Genomic DNA, 16637 nt, shown 5'->3' on the forward strand with positions numbered 1-16637 from the left:
TTCGTTGCAACCCCTCTAAGGCAAATATAGTCTTCCTTAGATAAGGAGACCAAAACTGTGCTCCAGGTGTGATCTCACAAAAGTCCTACTGTATATAATTGCAGCAAGACTTCCTTAATCTTGTACTCCAACCCCCTTTATTGAAAACATTTAAATGAGTAGGCAGCACGAAGTTTGTGTGCTGCCTGCATCGGAAGCAACGGACGCGGGTTAATCATGAATCGCGATCCCTGCGCCCATTTTCGGGGTTATTGAATTTAGCCCCTTGTACTCCAACCTCTTTGCAATAAAGGCTAGCATACCATCTGCCTTCCTAATTGCTTGCTGTACCTGCATGTTAACTTTCTGTGATTTGTGTACAAGGACACCCGAACCCCTCTGAATACCAACATTTCCCAATCTCTCACCTTTTAAAAAAATATTCTGCTTTTCTATTCTTCCTACCAAAGTGGATAATTTCACATTTTCCCACATTATATTCCATCTGCCACCTTCTTGCCCACTCACTTAACCTGTCTATATCCTTCTGCAGCCGCTTTGTGTCCTCCTCATAGCTTACTTTCCCACCTAGCTTTGTATCGTCAGCAAACTTGGACCTATTACACTCGGTCCCCTCATCGAAGTCATTGATATAGATTGTGAATAGCTGAGGCCTAAGCACTGATCCTTGAGGCACTCCGCTAGTTACAACCTGCCACCCCGAAAAGGACCCGTTTATTCCTACTCTCTGTTTTCTGTCCTTTAACCAAACCTCAATCCATGCTAATAGGGAGGGAATTCTACAGCTCAGAGCCTGGGCGGCTGGAAGCATGGCCGCCAATGGTGGGGCGAAGGGAGTGGGGGGATGCACAAAAGGCCAGAGTTAGAAGTACGCCGAGTTCTCAGAGGGTTGTAGGGTTGGAGAAGGTTAAAGAAATAGGGAGGGGCGATGAAGTGATGAGAATGTTTCAGTACCACACGGGTGGTGCATTAACCCACTAAGTTTTCAGGGTAGCATGCTGTTCCACTTCTGCTGTCAGGTGCCCGTTTGGGAGAATTATATTTAAGAAATTACAGGTAGACTATCCTTTATCCGCACTTCCGAAAACCGAAAACCTCTAAAAACCGAAAGTTTTTTCGTGGAGCGTAAGTCGTGCGCACGACATGACCCGAGTGCCGCCAAACATGGCAGGAGTGGTCCGGGAGCTCTGCCTTTCCCTGTGAGCAGGGCAGAGGGTCACAGAGTTCCCTCCTGGGTAGGAGATTGCAGGCCGAGCCGGGCAGTGTGAAGGAGGTACCGGGAGAGTGAACCCAACAATACAGCGGCCCGTCCGATAGCTGCAGCGGCCCGTCCGATAGTCTTTTCTTCCCCCCCCCCACCCCCCGACCTGATTTGCGGGCCAGCTTAGTGTAGGAGTCAGCCGATATCCGGCTTTCCCACAACTGGCGGTGGCAGTCGAGCCCCAGACCCCCGCTAAGCCAAGGAATTCAGATACGGAGCAGGGGGGGCCGGAAACCTCGATCTAACGGCAGAAATCAGCAGCCGTTTTGTTAGGTTTTTTTTCTTCCCCTAGGTTTTTTTTCTTCCCCTAGCATTTTTTTAAACAGTCAGGCTGTGGAAAGAGTCTCTGCAGCTTAGCAACAGCTTCAGAGACGCTTCCAAGGCAGGGCCTGAGTGTTTACAAGCTGTTGCTAAGCAACAGTGTTTGTTGTCAGATACGGAGATGAAAACCTTCTGAAATCCGAAAAATTCCAAAAACCGAAACACAGCTGGTCCCAAGGTTTTCGGATAAAGGATAGTCTACCTGTATTAAGCTTGTTGCATTAGTCGGAGCGTATTAGAGATCACCAAATGGTGAGAAAGTAACAAATGGGAAAATCTGCAGTAAGATTAATGTGATCAGCAGGAATAACAAAATTACTGTTCTGGGAGATTTTATCTATCCGCTGATCAACTGGGAGAGAGGTGGGGGGAGGGGAAGCAAAGGAGAACAGGGAATGGAATTCCTAAAATGTGTACAGGGCTCCTTCCTCAGGCTGTGTGTTGGTAGGCGTACAAGGGCAGAGGAGTTGCTAGATCTGCTTATGTGCAATGAAATCGATCAGATAGATGAACTAAATGTGGGTGAGCACCTTGGGAGCAGTGATCAAAATAGAAGGTTTACGATCCAACTAGAAAGGGGAAAAGTCCGTACTAAAACTAGGACAGCAGATTGGATTAGGGCAGATTGCAGGAAGGTGAGGAGCAAGTGAGCTGGGGTGAGGCGGGAGGTGAAATTGTCTCAGAACTGTCGAACAGCAGTGGGATGTTTCTTTAACAGATTGAAAACATACAGAATATTCCATTACAAAAGGGAACCACTGGCAGTTCAGGATGCCGTGGATAAATAGAGGTTAGAAAAGAAAGAAAGACAGACTTGAATTTCTATAGCGCCTTTCGTGACCTCAGGACGTCCCAAAGCGCTTTACAGCCAATGAAGTACTTTTGAAGCGTGGTCACTGTTGGAAGGTAGGAAACGCAGCAGCCAATTTGCGCACAGCAAGCTCCCACAAACAGCAATATGATAGTGACCAGGTAATCTGTATTAGTGATGTTGATCGAGAGATAAATATTGGCTAGGCCCCCGGGGATAATTCCCCTGCTCTTCTTTGAAATAGTGCCATAAGATCTTTTACGTCCACCTGCGAGGGCAGACGGGGCCTCGGTTTAACGTCTTATCCAAAAGATCTGATATGCAGCACTCCACTGGAGCATCAACCTAGATTTTGTGCACAAGTCTCTGGAGTGGGACTTGAACCCACAACCTTCTGACTCCGAGGCGAGAGTGCTACCCACTGAGCCACTGGCTGACATGGCCTGTGAGGATAATTAGGATAATGAAGAAAACTAAAGAATATGAGAAGATAATAAGTTAAGAGCAAGATAAAGAAGCGAAGTGGGAGTATGAGGGGAAAAAAAATCAAAAAACATCAAAAGGAACAGTAAAGTAATTTCTAAGTATAACAGTAAATAGAAAATTGCTAAAAGTGATGTGGGACACTCGAGTGGAAAGCACTGCCAATTTGTAGATAATGATTTTTTTTTAAATGACAGAGGTATTTAATAAGTACTTTGCGGTCTTTACCAAAAAGAAGGATATCAGAGGTGGTGGATCATGAAGTAGTTGAGAGTGAGGCGAGCAAAAATTATTAATGGTTAAAAAGGAAAATTATAGATAATTTAGTTAAGCTAACGAAGACAAAATGCCAGGGCCCAACGAGATACATTCTAGGATCCTGAGGGCAGAAATTGCTGAGGCCTTTGAAATAATATTTCAGGGCTCTATTGAGTGTGCACGTGTGTCAGATGACTGGAGAGTGGCCACTGCAGAACCCATTTGTCAAAAAAGACACAGCTAATCCGGATAATTACAGGCTAGTTAGCTTAACATCTGCAGCAGGGAAACTTTTAGAATATTCAATTAAGAATGAAATGACCACGCATCTGGATAAAGGGAAAACAGTTAAACGTAGCCGGCACAGATTTCAGAAGGGATTATCTTGCTTGGCAAGCTTCGTAGAATTCTTTGAGGTGGTAGCAGACCAGCAAAAGCAACAAAAAAAAATCATTTTCTAAATAGTCTGAGTTAATAGATATCTGGCAGTGATTTTAATGTAGTATTTTAATTCAATAGCTTTGACGATGTCAAGCTGATTATATCAGTGCTCAAGGCTCTGCTAGCCTCTTGTGCTTTGCATTTCTCTCTTCCTGTAACGGTGTCTCTCCAACTCTGATGCTTTGTCTCCCTCTCTCTCTGTTCTCCCATTTGCCAGTGGCAGTAAGGCAAATATTCATGAGCCTGCTATACACGGACATCCAATATCCGCATCTTATCTCACCTGGTAGGTAATGGTTTTCTTCCCATCAGTTCCTACTGCTGGTAGAGTCAAAGGTCCTGAAATGATCCAAACATGTTCATAACGCTGGGTCAGCTCACGGCAGTACATTTCCAACCTGCCAAAAACAATACAAATGCCTTGTTTGAGTTAATGGTTTTACTTATTTCCTTCGCTCCCCCATTGTCGGCCGTGGCATCAGCTGCCTAGGCCCTAAGCTCTGGAATTCCCGCGCTAAACCTCTCCGTCTCTCTCGCCAGCTTTAAATCACGCCTTAACATCTACCTCTTTGACAAAGCTTTTGGTCACCTGTCCTAATATTTCCTTATGTGGCTCGGTGCCAGATTTTTTTTGACAACACTCCTGCGAAGTGCCTTAGGACATTTTTATTACATTAAAGCTGCTATATAAATGCAAGTTGTTGTTTCTACTTCTGCAGATTATGTTTTTTTTTCCCCTCCAATTTTCTCTCCTGCTCCATTGAAGCCATCAGCCCTGACTGGTGGGAGCAGCCCTCTGCTACCTCAACTAAGTGCCCATCCTTCATGGGTGAGCCCATGTGACCTTACTGTGTGCAAAATGCCTAACTCATTTGCCTACCTAACAAGCAGGTGCCCTTCACAGTATCAGAAGCACTTTGGAACGTCATGCGAAACCCGATAAGATGCTTTCTGAAGTCCATTTTAAATAGACTATCATGGGCCTAGATAGAAATTCATATGAAAGGACATTTTATATGATGCAGAATGGAGCCCACATCTGCCACAGAAGCGACAACTGCATCACCTGGAGGCCACCTGAAATTGCGCACCCATATAGAGCCCTGATCTGGTGAGCACCGTGAATGGGCTGCAGAGGGGAAAATAGCTACTGCTAAAGCTCCACACCTCCAAACGGGGGAACTAATTTTCAACAGGCTATCGTGTGGGTCCTGGCTGTCGTCATGGGAATGTTGGCAATGCACTGAGACATTTTGTGGTGAGTTTTGATGAGTTGCGGTGAGCTGCTTCTGAGGAGCTCCTGGAACCTTCTGTCCAGCTAGCAAGGGCCCCAACTTACATTTATTAGTTTTTTGATAATTATTCATTCTCAGGTGTGGGTGTCGCCAGCATTTACTGCCCATTCCTAGTTGCCCTGAGAGTTTGATACAATTGAGTGACTTGCTGGGCCACGTCAGAGGGTGGTTAAGAGTCAACCATATTGGTGGGGAACTGGAGTCACGTACAGACCAGACCGGGTAAGGACGGCAGGTTTCCTTCCTTAAAGGACATTATTCAACCAGTTGGATTTTGATGACAATCCGACACCTTCATGTTTTTGTTTTTACTGATACCAGCTTTTTATTACAAGATTTAGAGAGAAGGACGACGCTACCTGTAGAGACGGATTTATGCTAGCCAAATGCGCTTAACGTCTCTCTGCTACGCTGGTGTTGAAGAGTGGTCCATGCTGACAAAAGCCTAACGCTCTTCTTTGCTAGTAAGACAACTGCCGGACCAGATTAAAGAAACAACGGAGACACCGCACGCTACGCAGTCCAGTAATCGAATTTGGTAACTGTGAATTACTGTCCCTTAATATTAGTCTGTGGCGGCTGTATTAACTTGTATTATATATACCAATAAAACATCTACCGCGTCAATATGGAGTCACGTCTGAATCATTAAGTTTGAGCTGTAAAGCCTCTTGCAACTGGAACAAAAGTCATCAGCACTATGGGTTTGATTCAGATTTGCAGAAGAAGGGCCAGATCTTAAGTTTCAGGACTACAGAAAAGCAAACACAACCGGGGTGTAGCAGCAAGCATACCCAATATTTCTGTCATAAGTGAATGTTGTCTTTTGCTTGCTGTAAACGCTGGACCACATTTAAACTCCGTCACCTGCTGAAGGAAATGTTCCCCTGCTGCACAAGTAGCAGTACAACAACAACAACAGCTTGCATTCCATGTAATAAAAGGTCCCAAGGTGCTTCACAGGAACGTAATCAGACTAAACTTGACACCTTGCTCTGTCTCGCTCCTGGTTGGCTGCAGATGTTCCTGCTGACAGTTCCCTCTCCTGCTCCTGGCTGTTCCTCTCACTTCCAATCCCTCTCCTGCTGCCTTTCCTGCACACGATTCCGTCACTGCCTTTCCTGCTCCTTCTGGCTCTCCTGGTGATTCTTTTGCCCCCTGTTTCCCATAACCTGGGAAACCCGAGCCTGCCTTGCACTTAGGCTGGTGCTGGCTGGCCTTCCTGATCGGTGTGGCTTAGCTATTCAATGGATAAACTTACTGTCCCGTGATGAAAGCCTTGAGTATGTTTTGATTGTATGGCATTTTTGCACAGCATGGAATAGCATATACGCCCTTAAATATTTACGCATATATATATATATGTAGACAGTCTACTCCACAATGCTGGAAAATGAACTAAATAAATTGTGAAGAATCAACGTTTTCTGGAGGGGTCAGGGGGGGAGCGCAGACCCCCATTTACTCCATAATGAATACATCTGCCTGATCTACAGTATATCTACTGCTAAAACTGCCACTACACCATTGTTCCAGTAACGTTTCCTGTGACTTTGCACCACACCCAAATGCCTACCTGTGCCGTATACAGATTCTGTTAAAGACTTTCCAGCATTCAGTGACCTGCACAAATACATCAGGGTTGACAGAAACGATACAGCACAGGAGGCCACTCGGCCCATCGTGCCTGTGCTGGCCCCATGGTAGAGCTGGCAAATTCATCCCACTCCCCTGCTCTTTCCCCACAGCCCTGCCATTTATTTCCCTTCCAAGTATATATCCAATTCCCTTTTGAATGTTACTATTCAATCTCCTGCCACCGCCTTTTCAGGCAGCGCATTCCAGATCGCAACAACTCGCTGTGTAAAAAATGGTTTCCTCATCTCACCTCTGGTTCTTTTGCCAATTACCTTAAATCTGTGTCCTCTGGTTACCGACCCTTCTGCCACTGCAAACCATTTCTTTTTATTTACTTTATCAAAACCCTTCATGATTTTGAACACTTCTATCAAATCTCCTCTTGATCTTCTCTGCTCTAAGGAGAACGATCCCAGCTTCTCCACATAACTGAAGTCCCTCATCCCTGGTACCATTCTAGTAAATCTCTGCTGCATCCTCTCCAGGGCCTCGACATCCTTCCTAAAGTGTGGTGCCCAGAATTGAACATAATACTCTAGCTGAGACCTAACCAGTGTTTTATAAAGGTTTAGCATAATTTCCCTGCTTTTGTACTCTATTCCTCTATTAACAAAGCCAAGGATCCCGTTAGCTTTTTTAACAACCTTCTCAACTTGTAATAGCAGCGCATTTGGAAAACAGTGACCGGATCGGACAAAGTCAACATGGATTTACAAAAGGTAAATCATGCTTGACTAATCTACTGGAATTTTTTGAGGATGTAACTGGTAGAATAGATAAGGGAGAACCAGTGGATGTGGTGTATTTGGACTTTCAGAAGGCTTTCGATAAGGTCCCGCATAAGAGATTAGCGTGTAAAGTTAAGGCACATGGGATTGGGGGTAAGGTACTGTCTTGGATAGAGAACTGGTTGGCAGACAGGAAGCAAAGAGTTGGAATAAACGGGTCTTTTTCCGAGTGGCAGGCAGTGACTAGTGGGGTACCGCAGGGATTGGTGCTAGGACTCCAGCTATTCACAATATATATAAATGATCTAGACACGGGAACTGGATGTAATATCGCCAAGTTTGCAGATGACACAAAGCTGGCTGGGCGTGTGTGCTGTGAGGAGGATGCAGAGAAACTCCAGTACGATTTGGACAGGTTGGGTGATTGGGCAGATGCATGGCAAATACAGTATAATTTGGATAAATGCGAGGTTATCCACTTTGGTGGCAAAAACAGGAAGGCAGATTATTATCTGAACAGCAATAGATTGGGAAAAGGGGAAGTGCAACGAGACCTGGGTGTCCTTGTGCACCAGTCGCTGAAGGTAAGCATGCAGATGCAGCAGGCGGTTAAGAAGGCAAACGGTATGTTGGCCTTCATAGCGAGAGGATTTGAGTACAGGAGCAAGGAAGTCTTGCTGCAGTTGTACAGGGCCTTGGTGAGACCACACCTTAAGTATTGTGTGCAGTTTTGGTCGCCTTATCTGAGGAAGGATGTTCTTGCCATGGAGAGAGTACAGCGAAGATTCACCAGACTGATACCTGGGATGGCAGGAATGACGTATGAGGAGAGATTGGGTCGATTAGGCTTATATTCGCTAGAGTTTAGAAGAATGAGAGGGGATCTCATTGAAACTTATAAAATTCTAACAGGACTAGACAGACTAGATGCAGGAAGGATGTTCCCAATGGCGGGGGAGTCCAGAACCAGGGGTCACAGTCTAAGGATAAGGGGTAAGCCATTTAGGACTGAGATGAGGAGGAATTTCTTCACCCAGAGAGTGGTGAACCTGTGGAATTCTCTGCCACACAAGGCAGTTGAGGCCAATTCATTAAATATATTGAAGAAGGAGTTGGATATATTTCTTAAGGCTAAAGGGATCAAGGGATATGGGGAGAAGGCAGGGACAGGGTACTGAATTTGGACGATCAGCCATGATCTCATTAAATGGCGGAACAGGCTCGAGGGGCCGAATGGCCTACTCCTGCTCCTATCTTCTATGTTTCTATGTTTGTCCTGCCACCTTCAAAGATTTGTGTACGTACACCCCCCATGCCAGCACCCCCTTTAAAATTGTACCATTTACTTCATATTGCTTCTCTGCATTCTTCCTACCAAAATGCATCACTTCACACTTCTCTGCGTTAAATTTATTTGCCATGTGTCAGCCCATTTCACCAGTCTGTCTATGCCCTTCTGAAGTCTGTTACTATCCTCCTCATTGTTTACTACATTTCTGAGTTTCGTATCATCTGCAAGCTTTGAAATTATGCCCTGTATATATTAAAGTCGAAGTCATTAATATATATATCAAAAAGAGCGTGGTCCTAATACCGACCCCTGGGGAACACCACTGTATACTTCCCTCCAGTCTAAAAAAACATTCACCACTGCTCCCTGCTACTTGTCCTTTGGCCAATTTTGTATCCATGCTGCCAACATCACTTTAATCCCATCGTCTTTTATTTTGCTAACAAGTCAATAACCATTCAACGGTTTACATGGGCCATTCATATTGATCATGGAAATTTGAGGCTATTAACTAGCACATTATACTGCCAATTAAAAGATTGGGGTTTTACACTCTGCCAACAACTGTGCTGGGAAAACAAAGCCCAATATGCCCTGAGCCAGACTGACCAGGAAGGTCCCAAGTTCGGTCACTGGTCTGTGCCAAGTTATTGACTACAACCTGCACTGAAGCTGGGATTCCACAACTGGCATTCGTGACCCAAGGCTAGACAGGGGATAATGGGCAGGGTTTCCGCTTCTGATTGACTACTCACTTGACTCCTGCGGAAGTGCCTGTATGTGGACCTTGGGGTGGGCAGAGCCAGGCTTGGCTGAGCTGCTCTCCCAGGTCAACGGGGCTGCTGACAGTCAAAGCCTCGGCCTAACTGAGCCAAGGCACTGAAACAGGGTGGGGGGGGGGGGGGGGGGTGGCCAACGCCTGCGAGGCCGCAGCCATCACGAGCTCGCACGTGTAGGACAGCGCAGAGAGGGGAAAAGCTGGCAGCTTAGAAACTAGCAGCCATTTGCTCCGGCATTTATTAGGCACCCGCATCGGGTTTAGATTCAGAGGATTTCAGCTCTCACCTGTTCCAGAAGCCAGCATTGTTTTCATAATTCTGAGGCACAATGTTGGATAGATAGAATGTTTCAGTCATGGCTTGCTGCAAAGGAAACAAAAGCACGGCATAGGATCACATAACAGAAATAAGTTAGGGAACGGTAGCATAGTGGTTATGTTACTGGACGAGTAATCCAGAGGCCTGGGCTAATGATCCGGAGACGTGAGTTCAAATCCCACCACGGTTAAATTCAGTTAATTAAATAAATCTGGAATAAAAAAGCTAGTATCCATGACCATGAAACTACCGGATTGTTGTAAAAACCCATCTGGTTCACTAATGTCCTTTAGGGAAGGAAATCTGCTGTCCTTACCTGGTCTGGCCTAGATGTGACTCCAGACCCACAGCAATGTGGTTGGCTCTTAACTGCCCCTCTGAAGTCGCCTAGCAAGTCACTCAGTTGTCTCACCACCACCACCTTCTCAAGGGCATTTCTGGATGACCAATAAATGCTGGCCTTGCCAGCGACACCCACATCCCATGAACGAATTAAAAAAAATAAACTTTGAATTTACATTTAAAGGGCAAAGCCTTTGCAAATGTGTTTGAGAGGTTAATCAGACTAATTTGACGCATAAGACTATGAATGATTATTCCTTAAAGAAAATACAGCGCCTTTCACGACCTCAGGACGTCCTAAAGCGCTTTACAGCCAATGAAGTACTTTTGAAGTGTAGTCACTGTTGTAATGTAGGAAATGTGGCAGCCAATTTGCGCACAGCAAGCTCCCACAAACAACACTGCGATGATGACCAGATAATCTGTTTTTATTTAGTGATGTTAATTGAGGGATAAAAATTGGCCAGGACACCGGGGAGAACTCCCCTGCTCTTCGAAATAGAGCCGTGGGATGCTTTACATCCACCTGAGAGAGCAGATGGGGCCTCGGTGTAACATCTCATCCGAAGGACGGCGTTAATGTGCATAGGTCCCTGAAGGTGGCGGGACATATTGAGAGAGTAGTTAGCAAAGCATGTGGGATCTTGGGCTTCATAAATAGAGGTATTGAGTACAAAAGTAGAGAAGTTATGTGGAACCTTTATAAAGCGCTGGTTAGGCCACAACTGGAGTATTGTGTCCAGTTCTGGTTACCACACTTTAGGAAGGAGATGAAGGCCCTTGAGAGGGTGCAGAGGAGATTTACCAGAATGGTTCTGGGGATGGGGGATCTTAGCTACAAGGACAGGTTGGAGAAGCTGGATTTGTTTTCATTAGAGCAAAGGAGGTTGAGGGGTGATTTGATAGAGGTGTACAAGATTATGATGGGTTTGGATAGGCTAGACGGGGAAAGGCTGTTCCCACTGGTTGATGGTACAAGGACTAGGGGACACAGATTTAAGGTTTTGGGCAAGAGATACAGGGGGGATGTGAGAAAAAACTTTTTTACACAGCGAGTGGTGAGGACCTGGAACTCGCTGCCAACGGAGGTGGTGGAAGCGGAGACACTCAACTCAATGCTGTCAAGGGGAGACTGGATAGGCACTTGAGGGAAATAAACTTGCAGGGCTACGGGGATAGAGCGGGGGAATGGGACTGACTGGATTGCTCTACAGAGAGCCAGCATGGACTCGATGGGCCGAATGGCCTCCTTCTGTGCCGTTATGACTCTATGACCTCCGACAGTGCAGCACTCCCTCAGTACTGCCCTAGTTTATATGCTCAAGTCTCTGGAGTGGGACTTGAACCCACAACCTTTAGGGAAGGAAATCTGCTGTCCTTACCTGGTCTGGCCTATATGTGACTCCAGACCCACAGCAATGTGCTCGACTCTTAACTGCCCTCTGAAATGGCCTAGCCAGCCACTCAGTTGTAACAAACTGCTATGAAATACAATAATAAGAATGAAACCGGGCGGACCACCCGGCATCGACCTCAGCACCGGCTACAGACATGGCAACGGCACACCCAGCCCAGTCGACCCTGCAAAATCCTCTTCACCAACATCTGGGGACGTGTGCCAAAATTGGGAGAGCTGTCCCACAGACTAGTCAAGCAACAGCCTGACAGTCATACTCACAGAATCATACCTTTCAGCCAATGTCCCAAACTCCTCCATCACCATCCCTGGGTATGTCCTGTCCCACCGGCAGGACACACCCACCACGGGTGGCGCCATAGTGGTATACAGTCGGGAAGGAGTGGCCCTGGGAGTCCTTAACATTGACTCCAAACCCCATGAAATCTCATAGCTTCAGGTCAAGCATGGGCAAGGAAACCTCCTGCTGATTACCACCTACCACCCTCCCTCAGCTGATGAATCAGTACTCCTCCATGTTGAACACCACTTGAAAGAAGCACTGAGAGTAGCAAGGGCACAGAATGTACTCTGGGTGGGGGACTTCAATGTCCATCACCAAGAGTGGCTCGGTAGCACCACTACTGCCGAGCTCGCAGAGTCCTGAAGGACATAGCTGCCAGTCTGGGCCTGCGACAGGTGGTGAGAGAACCAACACGAGGGAAAACGTACTTGACCTCATCCTCACCAATCTACCTGTCGCAGATGCATCTGTCCATGACAGTATTGGTAGCAGTGACCACCACACAGTCATTGTGGAGATGAAGTCCCGTCTTCACACTGAGGACACCCTCCATTGCGTTGTGTGGCACTACCACCGTGCTAAATGGGATAATTCAGAACAGATCTAGCAGCTCAAAACTGGGCATCCATGAGGTGCTGTGGGCCATCAGCAGCAGCAGAATTGTATTCCACCGCAATCTGTAATCTCATGGCCCGGCATATCCCTCACTCTACCATTACCACCAAGCCAGGGGACCAACCCTGGTTCAATAAGGAGTGTAGAAGAGCATGCCAGGAGCAGCACCAGGCATACCTAAAAATGAGGTGCCAACCTGGGGAAGCTGCAACACAGGACTACATGCATGCTAAAAAGTGGAAACAGCATAGACAGGGCTAAGCGATCCCACAATCAACAGATCAGATCAAAGCTCTGCAGTCCTGCCACATCCAGTCGTGAATGGTGATGGGCCATTAAACAACTAACGGGAGGAGGAGGCTCCATGAATATTCCCATCCTCAATGATGGTGGAGCCCAGCACGTGAGTGCAAAAGACAAGGCTGAAGCGTTTGCAACCATCTTCAGCCAGAAGTGCCGAGTGGATGATCCATATCGGCCTACTCCCGAGGTCCCCACCATCATAGAAGCCAGTCTTCAGCCAATTTGACTCACTCCACGTGATATCAAGAAACGGCTGAGCATACTGGATACAGCAAAGGCTATGGGCCTTGACAATATCCCGGCTATCGTGCTGAAGATTTGTGCTCCAGTACAAGCCGCGCCTCTAGCCAAGCTGTTCCAGGACAGCTACAACACTGGCATCTATCCAACAATGTGGAAAACTGCCCAGGTATGTCCTGTCCACAAAAAGCAAGACAAATCCAATCCGGCCAATTACCGACCCATCAGTCTACTCTCAATCATCAGCAAAGTGATGGAAAGTGTCATCGACAGTGCTATGAAGTGGCACTTACTCAGCAATAACCTGCTCACTGATGCCCAGTTTCGGTTCCGCCAAGACCACTCGGCTCCCGACCTCATTACAGCCTTGGTCCAAACATGGACAAAGGAGCTGAAGTCCAGAGGTGAGGTGAAAGTGGCTGCCCTCGACATCAAGGCAGCATTTGACCGAGTGTGGCATCAAGGAGCTCTAGTAAAACGGGAAATCGAGGGGGACAACGCTCCACTGGCTGGAGTCATACCTAGCACAAAGGATGATGTTTGTGGTGGTTGAAGGCCAATCATCACAGCCCCAGGATATCGCTACAGGAGTTCCTCAGGGCAGTGTCCTAGGCCCGACCATCTTCAGCTGCTTCAGCAATGACCTTCCCTCCAACATAAGGTCAGAAATGGGGATGTTCGCTGATGACTTCAGATAGTGAAGCAGTCCATGCCCGCATGCAACAAGACCTGGATGATGTTCAGGCTTGGACTGATAAGTGGCAGGTAACATTCGCGCCACACAAGTGCCAGGCAATGACTATCTCCAATAAGCGAGAGTCTAACCACCTCCCCTTGACATTCAACAGCATTACCATCGCCGAATCCCCCACCATCAACATCCTGGGGGTCACCATTGACCAGAAACTTAACTGAACCAGCCATATAATTACTGTGGCAACAAGAGCAGGTCAGAGGCTAGGTATTCTGCGGCGAGTGTCTCACCTCCTGACTCACCAAAGCCTTTCTACCATCTACAAGGCACAAGTCAGGAGTGTGAAAGACTGAAGGATGTTGGAGTTCTACAGTTTTGAGGTCCATGGAATCAAGGGATATGGGGATAGTGCAGGAAAGTGGAGTTGAGGTTGAAGATCAGCCATGATCTTACTGAATGGCAGAGCAGGCTCGAAGGGCCGAATGGCCTACTCCTGCTCCTAATTCTTATGTTCTGTGATGGAATACTCTCCACTTGCCTGGATGAATGCAGCTCCAACACTCAAGAAGCTCGACAGCATCCAGGACAAAGCAGCCTGTTTGATTGGTACCCCATCCACCACCTTAAACATTCACTCCCTCCACCACCGGCGTTCCGTGGCTGCAGTGTGTACCATCTACAAGATGCACTGCAGCAACTAGCCAAGGCTTCTTCGGCAGCACCTCCCAAACCCGCGACCTCTACCACCTAGAAGGACAAGGGCAGCAGGCACATGGGAACACCACCATCTCCAAGTTCCCCTCGAAGTCACACACCAACCTGACTTGGAAGTATATCGCCGTTCCTTCATCGTCGCTGGATCAAAATCCTGGAACTCCCTTCCTAACAGCACTGTGGGAGTACCTTCACCACACGGACTGCAGCGGTTCAAGGCGGCGGCTCACCACCACCTTCTCAAGGGCAACTAGGGATGGGCAATAAATGCTGGCCTTGCCAGCGACGCCCACATCCCACAAACGAATAAAACAAATTTTTTAAAACACCTTCTGACTCAGAGGCGAGAGCGCTGCCTACTGAGCCACGGCTGACACTTTAGTTGTAGTAATGTTAGCTTTTAGCCTTTGTTAATTAAGGAAGGATAATACCACTTTAAAGTAGTAAGCACTGAATGTCTTAACCGAGACTGACCCTACAGCACTGGCTAGTTTTAATATGAATTAATCACCTGCTTAATGAAGGAACTTAATTAAAGGCGTGCCATTGCATACTGGCTCCTACGTTTCAGGGAGCTGTGATCAGTTTCCCATCCCTGGCAACTTCTTGGTGAATCTATGCCATACGCTCTCTGCGCCTTTAATGTCCAGGTGTGAAATCTTGACAGATCTGTGGTTCCCTCTCCTTTTATACCTCTTCAGCAAGAGAAAATAAAGGAGGATAACATCCACAGAACAACTGAAAAGGCAACACTGAACCCATGGGCCCATGTCCCATCACTCTGTGGCGCAGTGCTTCACTGAGAGAAACCTGCGAGACATGCCTGGGGACTGTGGCCTTTGACAAAGTTAGTGCTAGTGTTCGAATCACAGTTACTCACTGTGCAACATCCCCATCTTCTGGCAGAGAATTGGAATGACAGCATCAACAACAACAACTTGTATTTATAAAGCACCTTTAACGTAGTAAAACGTCCCAAGGTGCTTCGCGGGAGCGTTATCAAACAAAATTTGACACCGAGCCACATAAGGAGATATTAGGGCAGGTGACCAAAAGCTTGGTCAAAGAGGTAGGTTTTAAGGAGCGTCTTAAAGGAGGAGAGGTAGCGAGGCGGGGAGGTTTAGGCAGGGAATTCCAGAGCTTAGGGCCTCGGCAGCTGAAGGCACGGCCACCAATGGTTGAGCGATTATAATCAGGGATGCTCAAGAGGCCAGAATTAGAGGAGCGCAGATATCTTACGGGTTCCGAGGCTGGAGATTACAGAGATAGGGAAGGGCAAGGCCATGGAGGGATTTGAAAACAAGGATGAGAATTTTAAAATCAAAGCGTTGCTTCATATAGTCCCCATTTCATTCTAAGTCAATAGCAAGGAAGGCTTGCACTTATATAGCACCTTTCACGACCTTGTGACGTCCTAAAGCGCTTCACAGCCAATGAAGTACTTTTTGAAGCTCAGTCACTATTGTAATGTAGAAAACACAGCAACCAATTTGCGCACAGCAAGGTCCCCCAAACACAGTGCAATAATAATCTAGTTTTTTTTTTTTTTTTTTTGTGATTTTGGTTGAAGGATAAATATTGGCCAGGACACCGAAAAGAACTCCCCTGCTCTTCTTCATAATACTGTAGTACCATGGGATCTTTTGCATTCACCCGAGATGGCAAACGGGGGCCTCAATTTAATGTCTGATCCAAAAGAGGGCACCTCTGGCAGTGCAGCACTCCCTCAGCACTGCACTGGAGTGTCAGCCTGGATTATGGGCTCAAGTCTCTGGAGTGGGATTTGAACCCACCATCTGCTGACTCAGAGGCGAGAGTGCTGCCCACCGAGCCACGGCTGACACTAAAATCAAAAGTTCTGTTTTTACCACCTTAGTCCTCATTTCCAGATTTTGTTTCAGCTTCCTTTAGGTAAATATCCCCCTTTTTCCCCGTGCCAGGCTGCCAGATAACCCCCCCCCCCCCCCCCATAGCTAGCTGCAAGGTGGCACCATGGACTGACCAGGTGTGAGTGCCCCCCACACTACCCCCAAAAGGCTGAGCATCCATTGCCAGCGTAAGTCCTACAGAGCAGAGAGTTTAGGGTTTGCTTGGCGCTGGTAAATAGGTACCTGGATTCAAACTGCTGACTACAACCACCTGTGGATTCGTGAGCTCTGCAGCTGAACCAGGCCTTTTCTTCACTTTCTCTGTTACCTTTCTCACACACACACACGAATCAAGACAGCGCCGTGGACACTGTGTTCTTTACCAGCGAGAACTTGTTGTCTCCTGCTGGAGCCATGTGCCCTCGGCTCCAGCCGCTGTGGAGGTAGTCTTCATTTGTAGCCGTGAACGGCGGCGGAACGCTGGGATCCGGCTTAAACTTGCAGTGCTTCCGATCGGCTGCTCCTGTTTAAAAACAT

General features: G+C 47.1%; 1 protein-coding gene across 1 annotated transcript in view; it reads right to left on the minus strand.

Moving 5' to 3' along the window:
- LOC147116968 (nuclease EXOG, mitochondrial-like) overlaps positions 1-16637 on the minus strand; it is a 69277-nt gene that overhangs the window by 18863 nt on the left and 33777 nt on the right. The window contains exons 3-5 of the mRNA XM_085987474.1: positions 16484-16623; positions 9593-9669; positions 3859-3973 (exon numbers count right to left, since the gene is read on the minus strand). Coding sequence (XP_085843600.1) covers positions 3859-3973; positions 9593-9669; positions 16484-16623 — 332 coding nt within the window. The remainder of the gene's footprint in view (positions 1-3858; positions 3974-9592; positions 9670-16483; positions 16624-16637) is intronic.

Source organism: Somniosus microcephalus, chromosome 5 (genome assembly GCF_052327205.1).
Source record: "Somniosus microcephalus isolate GS21.2 chromosome 5, FLI_Smic_1.0, whole genome shotgun sequence".
In the NCBI taxonomy this organism is placed as follows: domain Eukaryota; kingdom Metazoa; phylum Chordata; class Chondrichthyes; order Squaliformes; family Somniosidae; genus Somniosus; species Somniosus microcephalus.